Genomic DNA, 18,054 nt, shown 5'->3' on the forward strand with positions numbered 1-18,054 from the left:
TAGCTGTAACACAAACCTTCCTCTCTCTGAGCAGATGATATTGGTTCTCTGAGAATCCCATTGAGTGATTTGAATGGTACCATTCAGAGATTCTTCATCCAGGGTGAAAACACATGTGCTGTGTAAAACTTGACATCTACACATCCAGGCCCCACTTCTCCTGGAACAACATGAAGTGTCTGCTGCTTCAAAGGTCCTTTACTTTCCCCTCAATATTATCCTCAGATTGTTCACAAATTCCTTGTGTACGTCATCCTCCAATATATCTATGGTCTCCACTTTAAATACTTCCAACAGTCTTACCAACAGATAGCAATGGAATTACTGCTATCGCAAGAATCAGTTCTGAAACATGTCACTCTGATCCAGATCTTCCCACATAACACCAATCCATACCCATCTGAGTTCCACATTTTAACGTGATTGTCCAATCTAGAAAACATATATAATTTAACTCCTTTAAACCCGATTCAGCATATCTGCTCCACACAAACTACAAGAGATTGTCTTTGAGATCAATTATTCCTTTATAGTCTATGTTGTTCTGAATGATGACAGTATTAATCTCCCTAAGATAAAAGCAAAATACTGCAGATACTGGAAATCTGAAATAAAAACAGAAAATGCTGGAAAAACTCAGCAGGTCTGGCAGCATCCATGGAGAGAGAAACGGAGTTAACATTTTGAGTCCATATGATTCTTCTTCAGAGCTAAAGGGGAGTAGAAATGTGATGGATTTCATACTGCTTAAGAAGGGGTGAAGCAGGTGGAGCAAAATAGAAGGTCAGGATAGGTGGGAGCCAAGGAGAAATTTGACAAGACGTCATGGACACAAGACAACGGGTGAGTTAATGGTAATGTTTTAGAGTTTTGGTAAACACCTTGTCAAACACCAGGAGGGAAATAGAAAACAATGAAGGTGAACATGGTGAAAGAGACAAACAGAAAAGAACATAACTTCTTTAACCTTCTCTCTAACCTTTCTGCTGGTTCATTTATTGAATCCAGGGACTCTCCTTATTCTAATAGTGACATTCCTTGTCTGCCCAGTTATTCCCTTAAGTCAGACCTTGACTTGTTTGCGCATTGTTTCATCATGTTCCCACATTTTATTAACAAATGTTGAAATGTTTGCTCCACATCCACAGGAGAAGTGGCAGTCATTTCATCTGTTTAAAGCCACAAACAGAAAGATCCAATTTTCTCCTGGAGTTTGAGACAAATCAGCTTTCAAAATGATGCAGTTTCAGCCAATGAGTGAAATCCGGGCTCAGCCCCGCCCCTCATTCACTCCAATTGGTTGAAGGACCAGCAACCCCGCCCCCTCTTCCGGAGCTGCTGACAATCAGGCGAGGACTGTGAGCTGGAGCATGCGCAGTGCAGCGGGACATCAGTGAGCATGTGTATTGTCAAAGAGTCTGGAGCATGCGCAGTGTGGCTGACGAAGCTGGACACCAGTACGCAGGCGCAGTGTCAAAGAGTTTGGAGCATGCGCATTGCGATTGGCGGCCTTGCGGGAAGAGGCGCCTGTTTGTCCCGGAGAAGCGGAGTCAGAGCGAGGCGGTGGGTGGGAGGATTTGGAAACACTTTGTGGATCCGCAAACCCTGAGGAATAATTGTCAGCTCCTGGTTTGCAGCTGCGGGGCTTCTCCCTCCCGGGAACAGGCCCAGGTTAACGGCCGCCATCCTGGGTCAGCGAGTGGAGGATGGTTCACATCAGAGGATGGGGGAGGGGGGACAATAAATAAGAGGTTACACTTTGGGCGCAAATCAATGAGGATCTGATCTGTGGGAAGGAAGGAAATCCTGGGAGGTGGGCGGGGAGGATTCAGAAACACCCGCTGGAGGCCCCAAACCCCCAATAAGACTCATTGATTTTATTGTCAGTCTGCAGACAGGAGCTGGAGAACTGAACACAGGCAGAGGAGAGGGAGAGAGAAAACTGGGAATGGAGGAAAGAGATGGTGAGATGGGTTTGGATTTCAGCCCAGGGAGCAGGGCGAGTGTGTGGGACGGGGATTTACAGCTTTGGGGAAACAAGGGAGGAAAAAATGTTCCATGGAAACTAGAATTGTTTGTTCTGAATTTCAAACCTTAACTTAATGAGATGACTTTTGTGATAACATTTTACAGGGTATTAGAAGAATGCAAAACTCAAACTAAGCATCACATCGAGATCTGGTTGAGTCACTCGATTAATCAGGGCCTGAATATCATCGGCAGTTGAATGTGGAAGGAGAAATGTTTGTCTGTCCTGTCTGTAGAAAAAGATTTTGAACACCAATGTGACTGGAAAAGCACCGAGACACACACATACCTGAGTGAGAATGTTCCAGTGCACTGACTGTGGAAAGAGCTTTAACCAGTTACACAACCTGAAAAAAAATCACACCATTCACAGTGAATAGAAACCATACATGTCTTCTGTGTAAACAAAGCTTCAACTTATTCAACCTGGAAAGACACGAGGATACCCACACCATGGAGAAACCGTGGAAATGTGGGGACTGTGGGAAGGGATTCAATTACCCATCTGAATTGGATATTCATCGACGCAGTCACACTGGAGTGAGGCCATTCACCTGCTCTGAGTGTGGGAAGGGATTTGCTTACTCATCCAGTCTCTACACACACCAGCGTGTTCATACTGGTGAGAGGCCATTCACCTGCCCCGAATGTGGGAAGGGGTGTAATGCTTTATCAAGCCTCCTGATTCACCAGCAGGTTCATTCTGAGCAGAGACCTTTTCAATGTTCTGACTGTGAGAAGAGCTTTAAAAGCACAAAGGACCTGCAGAGACACCAACGCATTCACATGGATGTGAGGCCTTTCACCTGCTCAGTGTGTGGAAAGGGATTCACTCAGTCATCTCACCTGCTGACACACCAACTTGTTCACTCTGATCAGAGACCTTTTCAGTGTTCTCACTGTGAGAAGAGTTTTAAAAGTAAAAATGATTTACAAGCCCATCAACGCACTCACACTGGGGAGAGGCCGTTCACCTGCTCCCTGTGTGAGAGAAAATTCAGACTTTTATCCCAGTTGCTGACACACCAGCGAGTTCACTCTGATAAGAGACCATTCCAATGTTCTGACTGTGAGAAGAGCTTTAAAAGCAAACAGGATCAAGTGACACACCAGCGAGTTCACACTGGTGAGAAGCCATTCACCTGCTCTGTGTGCGGGATGGGATTCACCCGTTCATCCCACCGTCTGAGACACCAGCGCGTTCACACCGGGGAGAGGCCATTCATTTGCTTTGTGTGTGGGAAGGGATTCACTGATTCACCCCATCTTCTGATCCACCAGCGAATTCACACTGGGGAGAGGCCATTTACTTGCTCTACATGTGGCAAGAGATTCACTCAGCCATCCCAGCTCACTGAACATCAACTTGTTCACACTGATCAGAGACCTTTCAAATGTTCTGATTGTGAGAAGAGCTTTAAAAGCAAGAAGTATCTGCGAACACACCAGCAAATTCACACTGGAGAAAGACACTTCACCTGCTCCGAGTGTGGGAAGGGATTCACTCAGTCATCCCACCTTCTGAGACACCAGCAGCTTCACACTGGGGAGATGCCATTCACTTGCTCTGTGTGTGGGAAGAGATTTGCTCGTTCATCCAACTTGCTGAGACACCAGCGAATTCACAAGTGACTCCGCAGGTTGGGTTCTGCTGTTGTTGCTGCTGTTAATCACATCCAAGACTGAACAATGTTCACTCTAAGAGTTAAGGTTTGTTTCCGCTGATGTTCATTTCCCTGATAACTGGGCTGGAGCTTAATATTCTGGATAGAAGCCAAATAAATCTTGATGAGAAACTAATTGATCAGCCTAACTAAATGGTGGAGCAGGCTCAAGGGCTGAATGACCATCTCCAGTTCCTGTGTAGTTTCTGCCCAGACTTCTCTCACACTCTAACTATGCTCCAGTGCTAGTTTCTGGTGAAGTGTCTTTTCCCCAGTTCTCCCATGATTTTCCATTCATCAGCTGGTGTTTGAGTCCATGTTTATTAGGAACAGGAGAAGGTCATTTACCCGCTCGAGCCTGTTCTGTCATTCATTATGGTCATGGCTGATCTGTGATCTAACTGTATTTCCCCAGATAGTATTTTAATCCTGGTTTCCCCAGTATGTTACAGTGTGATTGAAAAATAACTTTCATTTACATCACACCATTTAGGCAAAGCATAAACTGACATCCAAAAATAATTGACATGGAGTCAAAGAAGGAGATGTTAGGAGGGCTGACTAAAGGCTTGATGTAGTGTAAAGGGTTTATTAAATATGTAAATCTTCCACATCATCAGTGATATAAGATCACATGACAAGTGTGCTGAGAGATGGTTCTATGTGAAGCCTCGTGCTAAGCCTTGTACTGTACATAGACGAATGTGCAATGAAAGGTTAAGTTTACTAACAGCCTTGCTCCCCGCAGTCTCTATCGATCCTGGCCAATTTCCTCGTCTGTTTGATCTAAACCTGTCCTAATGGTGTTCACCTCTGTCAGATCTCCCCTTCGCCTCCTTTGTTCCAAAGAGAACAACTCCAGCATTTCGAACCTGACCTTGTGGCTAAAATCCCTCATTGTTGGAACCATTCTGGTAAACCTCATTTGCACCCTCTCGAGGACCATCACATCCATCCTAAAGTGTGGTGACTATATATGGATGCAATGCTCCCATTATGGTTTAAACAGAGCTTTATAAAGGTTCAGCATAACTTACCTGCTTTTAACACAATGGCTCTATTGCAAGCCAACGTAATAGCTACCTTTTTAACTGTTTCTTTATTTCTTTTATATTAATCAATGTAGACCGGTTGTGGTGTAACCCTGTGTGTGGATTCTGTCTCATGGTGGTAACATGGAACATCGAGGTGAAAGAAGAACCCAGACCGAAGCTATCTGAAGAACTATACTGAACTGCACTGTGGGCTCAAAACACAAAACATATCACAGCCTTTCCAGAATTAGCAATGTCTGCAAAATGAATTAAATTGTGCAGTAGAATTGGCCTCGAACTGGGAGAAAAATAGACACCTTTGGTGCTCATCAGAGGTGATAAAGGTGTCTGTATGTACCAGCCTGGGGATTGATAACAGTGTAAGAGATAACAAAGCAGAGTCAGGCTGGTTCTATTCCTTCAAGCATGGCGAGGCCCAGGACATAAGAACAAGGGAGAAGGCAACGATGTAAACCAATTTTTAAAATTATTCGTTTGTGGGATGCGGATGTCGCAGTGAGAATTTATTGTTCACCCCCAATTACCTTTGTTCAGAGGCATTTAAGAGTCAATCACATTGCTGTGGGACTGGAGTCACATGTAGGCCAGACCAGGTAAGGACGACAGATTTCCTTTCCTAATGGACATTGGTGAACCAGGTGGGTTTTTATGACAATCGGCAATGGTTGTTAGGGAAGGAAACAGTTAAAGAAGTTGAATTGCTAATTATTAGGATGTTTAACCAAGTCCCCATTTGGTTGTGTAAAAGGGTTAACAGCTGAGACTAGTCCTATCTGTGGGGAGTTTTATGACAAGCAATAAAATTCTGAAGGAGTCTGTCTTGGTTTCGGTCTTAATTTCTAAACAGCTATTGAAGCTTAACAGTGTTGGAAGAGGAGGTTCCTGCTTGTAAGCAAGAAGATTGGAAACTAAGCTTTCTTTGGACAAAAGACTGTATTTGGAGTTACCCTTATGAGCAGAGTGGTTTCGAGTCACTCAAAAAACAAAAACAAAATGGATGAATTAAAATGTCGTGTCGGGATTTGATTACCCACTGATGTTTTCTGAGCGTCGACCAATGGAAAAATGAAGTAACCATATGGACACAGGTTACGTCCTTGCCAGAGAAAAAACAGGGGATGGCTTTGGCACTTTCGCTACCATATGAAAGCAAAATAAGCTGCAAAGTATCTTTGGAGTTGGAGCCTTAGCGTTTGGACACAAATGAAGGTTTTGAAACTTTATTAGATTTTATGGATAAGATCGATCAAAAAGATGATTTATTAAGTGCTTACAAAGCATGGTCCGATTTTGACAAATTTAGAAAGTTGGAAGAAAATTCCATAGAAGATTAAATAATGGAATTCAGTGGACTATATGCAACAATGCATAAGTTCCATCCAGAAATTCCCCAATTGGCGCTGGTGTTCAAGTTACTAGACTGTGCCAAAGCATTGAATATAGATAGGCTTCTAGTTCTAACGGGAGTTAAGTTTGCAGAGAGACACACACTGCTAGAACAGATGTCAGAAGCTCTAAAAAAATTCCTGGAAAACATTCCTTTCCGGCAGTCTTCGTGGCACAAATGAGCCATTCGGTGGTAAGACAGAAAATGGAGGATAGAGTCTTAACGGGATGGCGAGATAGTTTAGAAACAGGACGCAGGTGTCAGTACGAAAGGAGATTTGTAACTAGAAACAATGGGGACAGAAAGACCTTTGACAATTATGGCAGGAGAAAAGAATTTACGACAAAAAAGTGAACCCCAGAAATGCCCAGGGTGTGGTCAACTGGTGTTTTAGATGCGATTCAAAATACCATTATGCAATGAACTGTCCTAAACAATATAATAAGGTGTTTGAAATTAAACATGAGACAGAAGCAGAAGATGGAGACATTGACCAAAGAGAGAGCATTGTATTAGTTACAAGAAGTTTCAACCTGGTGATGAATGTCTTGATGGCAGAGACCTTCAACTGTGCGGTGCTAGATAGCAGAAGCACGTCCACAGTCTGTGAAATAGACTGGTTAAAATGCTACCTGGAGTCCTTAAATGACAAGGACCGGAATAAGGTTAAAGAATTTGAGAGTTCCACCAGTTTTAGCTCTGGGGATGATAATACCCGAAAATCTTTAAAAAGAGTTGTGATTCCTTGTAAGATAGCTGGAGTCAATCATTTCATCAGCACGGATGTAGTGTCTAGTGAAATACCATTAATATTGGGCAGACCCTTGATGAAGAAAGCGCAAATGAAGCTGGACATGGAAAATGACAAGGACATTGTATTTGGAAAACCTGTGGATTTACAATTTATGTTATCTGGACACTATTGTATTCCTTTAATGGAACCTAATTTTTCTACTAAGGAGATTAAAGGAGTGTTATTAGCATCACGGATAGGAATTTGGAAGACAAAAAGCAAATTGTGTTAAAATCGCATCAGTGGTTTTCCCACCCTTTGCAAAGATTAAAAATTTTGCAAAGGGATGCAGGGATAAGGGATCGAGAGTACGCTAAACTTATCGAGGAGATAAGCGATAGATGTGATATATGTAAGAAGTACAGAAGGACACCATCACGGCCGATAGTGAGTCTACCTTTAGCGACGGATTTCAATGAAGTTATGGCGATGGAATTAAAGGTGTGGGATAAAGAAAAGAACATTTTTATTTTACATTTTGTAGATTTGGCAACAAGGTTTAGCCAGTCGACAATCATATACAGTAAAGGAGAGAAAATAATTGTGGATCAGGTAATGGAGAAGTGAAAAGGGACCGGATTGGGACTTCCAGCGAAATTCCTCTCAGATAATGGGGGGAATTTGCTAACAACGAGTTTTGGGATATGTGCGAAAACATGAACATAATAGCTATGAATACCAAGCTGAAAGCCTCTTTAGTAATGGAGTGTGTGAAAGGAATCATGCAGTTATAAATGAGATGCTTCATAAAATATTGGCGGATAGACCAAACTGTAAATTAACATCTGCTCTAGCATGGACTGTCCATGCCAAGAATTCAGTGCAGATGTTTGGGGGCTGTAGTCCATATCAGTTGGTTTTTGGTAGAAACCCAAAAATTTCTTCAGTCCTGAGTGATCATCCCCCAGCTTGGGAGGGAACTATGATTAGCTCTACCTTGTCTGAGCATCTAAATGCACTACATGCAAGTGGAAGCGCATTCCTTAAAACCAAAGTTTCAGAAAGAATCTGGTGAGCTCTGAGACACAATGTACGACCATCAGAAACTATTTTCAATCAGGGAGAATTGGTATACTATAAGAGAGAAAGACTTAACGAGTGGAAAGTCCCAGGAAAGATTATCAGTAAAGATGGTAAAAGAGTCATTTACAACATGGGAATGAGTCTATTCGGGTGCACTCATCAAGGTTATTTGGCACATTCTACAAATTTGCAGGTTTGGAAAGTATAGGAAGGAACAAGGAACCATGTGTTTCTCACACCCGTATGTTGCATGATTGTGAAGACCAAGTAGCTGAAGTTGACAGGGTATTTGAAGATGGAAACAAGTAATTTAGACAAAGAAGATGAAGTTATTTGTCCCAGAGGACAACTGTCGAAAGCTGGCACTAAAGTTACATACTTGCCAGAAGGGGCTAGTCAATGGCAAATGCGACAATTGTAGGTAGAGCAGGGAAGGCCACTGGAAAATATAAAAACTGGTTAAATGTACGGGATAAAGGACCAAAGGTTAGGCCTATGGTTTGGAAACATGAAGTACAAAAATGGAAGGCACGGAAACGCAGTATCAGTCCAGACAGTGAGTCTGGGAGTGAACATGCCTCTAGGAAGAGATCACCAACTATTGAAAGAACATTCATAAATGGGAGAGGGAGACCAAACAGTAACAGTCCAGAGCATTATAGAAGGCAGGATAGAGGGTGTAGCTTAACATGGTCAAGGAATATGGCACAGACTGGTAACGCTACAAGGAACAGAATCCCATGTGATTGAGAAGTCTTAGTAGCTTCAAACAAATTAGACAATAAATTAATAAAGGATGCCAAACAGCAAGAACTACACAGTTGGAAAGAATTTGGGGTATACACAGAGGTGCCAGATAGGGGACAACCAGCTCTGTCTCATAGATGGATATGCATGGAAAAGGTGCTTCCTAATGGGACTTATAAAGCTAAAGCCAGGCTAGTGGCATGAGGGCTTGAAAATAAATTGGGTGACCAGGATATCAGAGTAGATTCACCTAGGGCAGGGAAAGTTATGCTGAAGATCTTTTTAGCTTTATCAGCTACAAATGCTTGGGAATGTGAGTTCATTGATATTAAAGCTGCTTTATTGCAGGGACACCAATTTCGAAGGGAAATTTTCCTCCATCCACTAAAAGAGGTACAACATGCAGAAGGGACTCTCTGGAAGAGAAATGAAAGCGTATACAGTTTAAATGTCACCTTCAGAGTTTGGCATTTCTCAGTGAGGTCAGTTTTGTTAAAGTTGACATGTCTTCAGTTGGAAGCAGACCCGGCAATGTTTTATTGGCACCGTGGAGGGAACTTGCAGGCACCTTTATGATGCATCTGGGTTATTTTTTTTTGTGGGGTGATAGTAGCGAATTTAAAACCATTGTCATTAATGGGCTCAGAACGGAGTTTAAAATTGGAAGTCAGACTTTTGTTGCATTTAAGTACATTGGATTAGAAATCAGGCTGAGAGGATCACACATCCTTTTACGTCAGCAATCATACTTAGAGAACATCAATCCCATTGCAATTAGTCATGGTAGGGTCTCCCAGAAAGATACCACTGCTTCTGAAATGGGAAAAAAGGAACTCAGATATCTAATTGGGAAACTCAATTGGCTAGGCAAACAAACAAGGCCAGATGTCAGTTTTGACGTTTTGGAATTGAGCAGGAAAACGAACGATCTGAAGGTTGAAGAAATCATTCAGGAAAACAAAACAATGGCAAAATTAAAAATGGAGCAGTGTGTTTTGAAATTCCCATCTTTGAGTGATGTTAGAAAAATGAAACTGATTGTGTTCAGTGATGCATCTCATGCAAATCTGTGTGATGGATTTTCGAGTGCGGGAGGATTTATGATATTTCTCATGGAGAAAAAGTCAAATGCTGCCCTTTGGCATAGGAATCTTAAAAGATATGAAGAGTTGTAAAAAGTGCGTTGGCAGCGGAGACTCTCGCCCTTGTTGAGGCAGTAGATGTGGCATCCTTTATATTAAAGATACTGACAGAAGTTTTAAATGGAAAAGGGTATTCAGGAACAGCACCTAGGGAATGTCTTGTAGATAATAAGTCACTTTGGGAAAATGTTCACTCTATGAAGTGCGTTAATGAGAAGAGATTGCGAATTGACATTGCAAGCTTAAAACACATGCTCGAGAATAAGGAGATTGCCAAATTCAAATGGATTGATAGCAGCTACCAATTATCTGACTGCTTCAGCAAAAGAGGAGCGAGCTCCAAGAAGTTACTAGAGGTCCTCAAAGAGTGACATATTTTTCTTTAAGAAAAACATATCCTTTTCTGTGGACATATCTAAACATGTGTAGTTTTTTTTTGAGGGGAATAAGGTGAATTTATTGAATGAAAAAATATATATTGATGTTTGTTAGAACTATTTTTTTGTGTGATTATATAAACTTAAGGATTACTTTCTTTATAAGAGGGGAATCTGTTAAGGAAGTAAACAGTTAAAGAAGTTCAGTTGCTAATTATTAGGTTATTTAACTAAGTACCCATTTGGTTGTACAAAAGGGTTAACAGCTGAGACTAGTGGGAGCTGTGGAGAGTTTTATGACAAACAATAAAACTGTCTGAAGGAGTCTGTCTTGGTTTCGGTCTTCATTTCTAAACAACCATTGGAGCTTAACAGAAATGATGTACAACACAGGGAATTCTGAGGCTGAAGATAATTATAATGATCACACTGAAGGAATTGTACTTGTCACAAGGAGCTTTGGTCCAGTCCAATGATGAATATCTTAGTCACAGACAAATTCAACTGTGCTGTGTTAGATAGTGACTGCACCTCGACAGTATGTGGATCAGATTGGTGAAAATGTTATCCAGACTCACCTCATGGTGAAGATAGGCACAAAGTTAAGGAGAATGAAAGTTATCCTTGTTTCGATTTGGTAATGTCACACATTGTCCTGAATCTTAAATTGGACTCTGATCATTAATAAAATAGTATTTCATTATTGATGCAGTGGGATTCTGATTGTTAACCTAACAGTATCCTGATTATTGATACATTATGATCCAGATTATTAATACGTTATTATCCTGATTCTAAATACATTATGATCCTGATTATTAATATATTATTATCCTGATTGTTAATACATTGTGATCCTGATTATTGAAAAAAATCAGCTTTTCACAAGCTTTTTTTGCAGCAACACCTGGGCCCAATTGGGTCCATTGGGCCACGCCCAACAACAACAAAAAATGTGAGGATTTAAAGGGGCCTCACAGCTGTCAGGAAGCAGTTGGAGCTCCTCAGCAGCCATTGCTGCCACAGAGCTCGCAAGCCCAAAATCTCATATCTGATCTCACTGGGGGTCACAGACCCTCAGTTTGGGAAGCCTGACTTACACTGAGACTATAAAATGGGAACGGTGCTTTTAAAGCTCTTGTCACAGTCTAAACATTTAAACCCTCTCCAGTATGAACTCACTGGTGTGTTCGGAGGCTTGTTAATCGAGTGAATCCCTTCCCACAAATGGAGGAGGTGAACAGCCTCTCCCTGGTGTGCATGTGCTGATGACTTTCTAACACAAATGAGTGATTGAATCCCTTCCCACTGTCCCTATGTTAACCTGGTTTCTCCCCAATGTGACTGCGCTTGTGTCTTGACAGGCCAGATGATCAGCTGAAACTTCGGTCCAGGGATATGGGGAAAGAGTGGGGGAATGGGATTAACTGGATTGCTCTTTGAAAGGGTCAATGCACATTCAGTGGGCCCAAAAATCTTCAGCTGCTTCATCAATGACATTCCTTCCATCATAAGGTCAGAAGTGGATATGTTCGCTGATGATTGCACAATGTTCAGCACCATTCGCGACTCCTCAGATACTGAATCAGTCCATGTCCAAATGCAGCAAGATCTGGACTATATCCGGGCTTGGGCTGACAATTGGCAAGTACATTCGCGCCATACAAGTGCCCAGCAATGACTATCTCCAGCAAGATAGAATTTAACCATCCCCCCCATGACATTCAATGACACTACCATCACTGAATTCCCCACTATCAACATCCTGGGTGTTGCCATTGACCAGCAACTGAACTGGACTAGCCAAATAAATACTGTGGCTGCAAGAACAGGTCAGAGGCTAAGAATCCTGTGGTGAGTAACTCTCCTCCTGACTCCCGAAAGCAAATCCACCATCTGCAAGGCACAAGTCAGGAGTGTGATAGAATGTTCTTCACTTGCCTGTTTGAGTGCAGCTCCAATGACACCCAAGAAGCTTGACACCATTAAGGATAAAACAGCCTGCTTGATTGGCAACAATACCACAAACATTCACCCCCTCCACAACCGATGAACAGTGGCAGCATTGTGCACTATCCATAGGATGCACAGCAGGAACTCACATAGGCTCCTAAGGCAGCATCTTCCAATCCCACGACCGCTACCATCTGGAAGGACAAGGGCAGCAGATAAATGGGAACACCACCACCTGGAAGTTCCCCTCCAAGCCACTCAACATCCTGACTTGGAAATATATCACCGTTCCTTCACTGTCGCTGGGTAAAAATCCTGGAACTCCATCCCTGACAGCACTGTGGGTGTGCCTACACCACAGGGACTGCAGCAGTTCAAGAAGGCAGCTCACCACCACCTTCTCAAGGGCAATTAGTGTTGGGCAATAAACGCTGGCCTAGCCAGCAATGCCCACATCCCATCAATGAATAAAAATAAAAGGCAGCCTGGTTTAAATTTCAAACAATGCTTGAGTGCAAGACAAAAAGCTTAGACATGTCTCTTTTCAGCAATACTCAAGTTCTGTACAACCAAGCAACTATTCCTGTGTTTGTGTGTGTAAATGTGGTCCTCTGTTTGTGTCTGTGTGGTTTTGCATTCATGGGTGTGTGTGTGTGTGCAGGTCTCTGTGTGTGGATGCGTGTGAGTGTGTGTGCTGCTTCTCAATAGCTGTAACACAAACCTTCCTCTATTTGAGCAGATAATGTGGCTCCTGAGAGCTCCAGCTGAGTAATTTGAATGGTACCATTCAGAGGATCTTCATCCACGGCGAAACCACAGGCTGACAGCATGCTGTGTAAAATCTGACACCGATACAACCAGGCCCCATTTCTCCTGGAATAACATGAATTGTCTGCTATAATAAATAACATATGAAATGTCTTCTGCTTTCCAGATCCCTTCCTTTCCCCTCACTATTGTCCTCGGATAGTTCACAAATTCCTTGTGCACATCGTCCTCCAAAACATCTATGGTCTCCACTTTAAATGTTTCTATCAGTCTTACCTACAGGAATCAGTTCTGAAATACCGTCACTCTGGTTTTAAGGCTCCCTAGAGTAATGCACTGTTCTAGATCTCCCCCACTTCCAACCTGGCTCCCTCAACACCAATCCATATCTTTCTGAGTTCCATATTTTAATGCCCAAACTAGAAAACATATATCATTTAACCCCTTTAAACTTGATTCAGCACATCCTCTCCACACATACCCGAAGAGTTTGTCTCTGAGGACAGTTGTTCCTTTACAGTTTGTGTTGGGTTTTTTTTTGCCTTTTTATTTAACATTTTATTAACAAGTTTGAGGACACATCAGCCTCTGGAAGAGGTCAGACTCCACAGCCAGTGCTCACTGATCCTTCAGCTCCCGCAGACAGTGAATTGCAGACTTTATTATAACGGCAGAGGTGGTGCTGTAGGCCCAAACTCCTCCAGCCACTGTTTTCATGCAAAATCCACAATGCCAGATACCGACTGCCCTCCGCTTCATCTTTGTTTTCCCACAGAAGGAGCAGGTGCATTTGGCGTGTTGGTTGATCTCAATCTTTATCACCATCTTACGGAGTGAGGCTCCATAACGGGTTCCATAACCCACAATCCCCCACCTTCTTGGTGCGCTTCGCCATCTTCCTTGTTCTGAATGATGATAGTATTAACCTTCTCCCTAACCTGTCCTAACCCTTCTGCAGGTTTATTTATTGAAATCAAGGACTCTCCTTGTTCTAATGGTGACATTCCCTGTCTGTCCAGTTATTCCTGAAAGTCAGACCTTGAATTGTTTCTACATTGTTTCATCATGTTACCTTCATTGTTTCACGAACAAATGTTGAAATGTTTGCTCCACGCCCACAGGGTTTCATCTGTTTAAAGCCACAAACAGAAAGGTCCAATTTTCTCCTGGAGTTTGAGACAAATCAGCTTCCAAAATGATGCAGAGTTTCAGCCAAATGAGGGAGACCCGAGCTCAGCCCCGCCCCTCATTCACACCTAATCAAAAACAGAATTACCTGGAAAAACTCAGCAGGTCTGGCAGCATCGGCGGAGAAGAAAAGAGTTGACGTTTCGAGTCCTCATGACCCTTCAACAGAGTACTGCTCAGAACTCTGTTGAAGGGTCATGAGGACTCGAAACGTCAACTGTTTTCTTCTCCGCCGATGCTGCCAGACCTGCTGAGTTTTTCCAGGTAATTCTGTTTTTGTTTTGGATTTCCAGCATCCGCAGTAGTTTTTTGTTTTTACCTCATTCACTCCAATTGGTTCGAGGACCAGGCGCTCCCGCTCGGTCCTCCAGCCCCGCCCCCTCTAGCCCCGCCCCCTCTTCCTATTGGCTCAGAGCGGCCGCCGATCAGTCGGGCATTGTGAGCTGGAGCATGCGCAGTCCGGGTGATGGGAGAGAGCTGAGGTGATTTGTGTCTTAATACTGCCGGGTGGGTCATGGGGAGGGATGGAGCCGGCGAGAGGGCTGGGAGGCTTCACAAACACTCTGTGAGGGCCCCAAGCCTCCTATACGAGGCTCGGGTACGACATTTGAACCGGCTGCAGCTGCTCCGACCATTCTCCGGGTTAACGGCCGCCACATTTATCGGAAACAATGCGCAGCCGGGGCGCCTTCGGAGACAATGAGGGAGTTATGGGGTCAGCCCCGCCCCTCATTCACTCCGATTGGTTCGAGGACCAGGCGCTCCCGCTCGGTCCTCCAGACCCGCCCCCTCTTCCTATTGGTCCAGAGCGGCCGCCGATCAGTCGGGCATTGTGAGCTGGAGCATGCGCAGTGCGGGTGATGGGAGAGAGCTGAGGTGTTTTGTGTCGAAATTCTCGGCCGCTAAAATACTGCCGGGTGGGTCATGGGGGATGGAAGGAGCCGGCGAGTGGGCTGGGAGGCTTCACAAACACTCTGTGAGGGCCCCAAGCCTCCTATACGAGGCTCGGGTACGATATTTGAACCGGCTGCAGCTGCTCGGACCATTCCCCGGGTTAACGGCCGCCACATTTATCGGGGACAATGTGCAGCCTTCGGAAACAATGAGGGGAGTTATGGGCTCAGCCCCGCCCCTCATTCACTCCGATTGGAGGACCAGCCGCTCTCATTCGGTTCTCCAGCCCTATCCACTCTTCCTATTGGTCCGTCCCTCCCGTCAATCACTCCCCGGGCATTGTGAGCTGGTGTAACCGTTATGAAAAATTATCAGCTGCTGGTTTGCAGCTGCGGGGCTTCTCCCTCCTGGGAACAGGCCCAGGTAAACGGCCGCCATCCTGGGTCAGCGAGTGGAGGATGGTTCACATCAGCGGATGGGGGAGGGGGGGACAATAAATAAGAGGTTACACTTTGGGCTCAAATCAATGAGGATCTGATCTGTGGGAAGGAAGGAAACCCTGGGAGGTGGGCGAGGAGGATTCAGAAACATTCGCTGGAGGCCCCAAATCCCCCACAAGAACCTGTAGGTCCCGTGTTTGCAGCTCCAGGACTTTTTAACTTTCTGTGCGGCCATCTTGGTGAAGCAACAAAGAGTGGGCGCGGCTTCAGGGTCTCAGTGACCAGGAGAGAAAATGATTGATTGATTGATTATATTCTCACTCTGCACAGAGAGGCTTGAGAACTGAACCCAGCCAGAGTAGAGGGAGAAAACTGGGAGAAGAGCAAGGGATGGCGGAGTTGATGTGATGGGTTTGGCAGGGTGAGCAACTCTCACAGAGGTAATTAAGGGACAGCCTGTCATGGGGTCTGTACATGTGCGTTGAGGGAGGCTGTTGAGTGGGGTGCTGCCAGAGCTGTGAGGGTGGGTGGGGATTAGGTTTGGCTGCCAGAACTGATTGAATAAGTTTCAATGCAGGTCCAATGGATGGGACAAACAGCATCCTTGCACTATGCAGCCTGGGGCAGTTAACTCAAATAGGGAGAATCCGATAAAACACTGAACAGTTGGTAACCCTGAGTTTGGATTCCAGCAAAGGGAGGGGGAAAATGTGTGGGATGACGATTTATTGCTTTGCAGGAACATGTGAGGAAAACATGCTCCATAGAAACTAGAATTGTCTGTTCTGAATTTCTATCCTGTACTGACAGTGCTGATGTTTGTAAACTCCTTTTACAGGATATTTGAAAAGGAGAATCTGCTGACATGGAAGCAGGCAATCTGGAGAGACACAAAGACACCCGCACCATAGAGAAACCGTGGAAATGTGGTGACTGTGGGAAGGGTTTCATTTCTCCATCCCAGCTGGAAAGTCATCAACGCAGTCACACTGGGGAGAGACCGTTCACCTGCTCCATGTGTGGGAAGGGATTTAATCGATCATTCAACCTTCTCACACACCAGCGAATTCACACTGGGGAGCGACCATTCACCTGCTCTGTGTGTTTGAAGGGATTCAGCAGTTCATCTCATCTCCTGAAACACAAGCGTGGTCACACTGGGGAAAGGCCGTTCACCTGCTCCGTGTGTGGGAAGGGGTTCACTAATTCATCTGACCTTCTGACACACCAGCGAGTTCACACCGGGGAGAGGCCATTCACCTGCTCCATGTGTGGGAAGAGATTCACTCAGTCACAAAACCTAATGAGACACCAACGAGTTCACAAATAACTTCTGGAGGTGGATTCTCTTGATATTGCAGTTAATCACATCCAGGTCTGAACCCTGTTCATTCTGACAGTTTGCATTTGTTCCTGCTGCTGGTTATAACCCCCTATAACTGGCTGGAGCTAACTGTTCAGGAATTTGTCCCTCAAGTTCAGAGGAGACAAATTGATCAGCCAGAGTCTAACTGAATGGCAGAGCAGGCTTGAAGGGCTGAATGACCTACTCCAGTTGATAAAAGATGGTTGGATAGGTATGATCTCATTCTTATCGAACAATGTGCAATGAGAGAGCTCAAGGAGTCCATTTAGCCCTCAGATTATTTCACTGTGGACTGTGACTTGGAGTTGATGAAGCATCTGTCAGGCTGTGTTTATACTACATTCCTAGCCCATCTACCAAGGCACGTCTCATACTGAGCCAGAGGATCTGCTGCTTACAACTATTGGGGTGTTACACCATGGAATTGACCATTTACCTTGGCAAAATATGTGTATTTCAATTTTTGGATGGAAATGATGGTAGTGTTCTGGGGACCAAATTGGAGTCACAAGCACAGAGGTGTGGGGAATCTACCCATTAATGTGCGGATTGTTAACGTAGCTGTGAAGGGATTTGGAACTTTTTACTGTGGCTAAGGTGCTATATGCAGCATGCTATAGTTACTGTTGACTGGGGTGCCATTCAATTCCCTGTTAACTCGTGGATACATTCAGAATGCAGAAACGCTGTTTACCAGCTGCATGTGGAAAGGGATTCACTCAGCCATTCTATTTACTGACACACCAGGAGAGCACAATGACAGAGGACCCATGCACCAACTTTCTGAAACATAATCACAGAATTGTTACGGTGCAGAAGGAAGACATTCGGCCCATTGTGTCTGCAGGGCTCTCCAAATAAGCATTGACTTAGCACCATTCTCCTGCCTTTTCCCTGCACCCTTGCACATTGTTTCTATTCAAATAATCATCTACTGCCCTCTTGAATGCCTCGATTGAACCTGCCTCCCTCTCACTTCCAGGCAGTGCATTCCAGACTTGAACCACTCGCTGTGTGAAAAAGTTTTTTCTCATGTCATATTTGCTTCTTTTGCAAACACTTTAAATCTGTGCCCTCTCATTCTCGATCCTTTTACAAGTGGGAAAAGTTTCTCCCTATAAATTCTATCCAGCCCCCTCATGATTTTGAACATCTCTATCAAATATCCTCTTAGCCATCTTCTCTCCAAGGGGAGCAGTCCCAACCTCTATCTTCGTAACTGAAGTTTC

The 18,054-nt window shown here is 44.2% G+C and overlaps 2 protein-coding genes and 1 pseudogene across 2 annotated transcripts in view; 1 reads left to right on the top strand and 2 right to left on the bottom strand.

Moving 5' to 3' along the window:
* Window positions 1–18,054, bottom strand: part of LOC144697337 (uncharacterized) — a 290,314-nt gene that overhangs the window by 30,572 nt on the left and 241,688 nt on the right. The gene's annotated exons all lie outside the window — the stretch shown is intronic.
* LOC144697873 (uncharacterized) lies at window positions 1,441–16,840 on the top strand. The gene is given in 3 exon segments (XM_078569842.1): window positions 1,441–1,563; window positions 2,134–3,656; window positions 16,306–16,840. Coding segments are annotated over 2 exon segments (1,710 nt in total). The 5' UTR covers window positions 1,441–1,563; window positions 2,134–2,481.
* LOC144697363 (large ribosomal subunit protein eL43 pseudogene) lies at window positions 13,518–13,832 on the bottom strand (annotated as a pseudogene).

Source organism: Cetorhinus maximus, chromosome 23 (assembly GCF_964194155.1).
Source record: "Cetorhinus maximus chromosome 23, sCetMax3.hap1.1, whole genome shotgun sequence".
In the NCBI taxonomy this organism is placed as follows: Eukaryota; Metazoa; Chordata; class Chondrichthyes; order Lamniformes; family Cetorhinidae; genus Cetorhinus; species Cetorhinus maximus.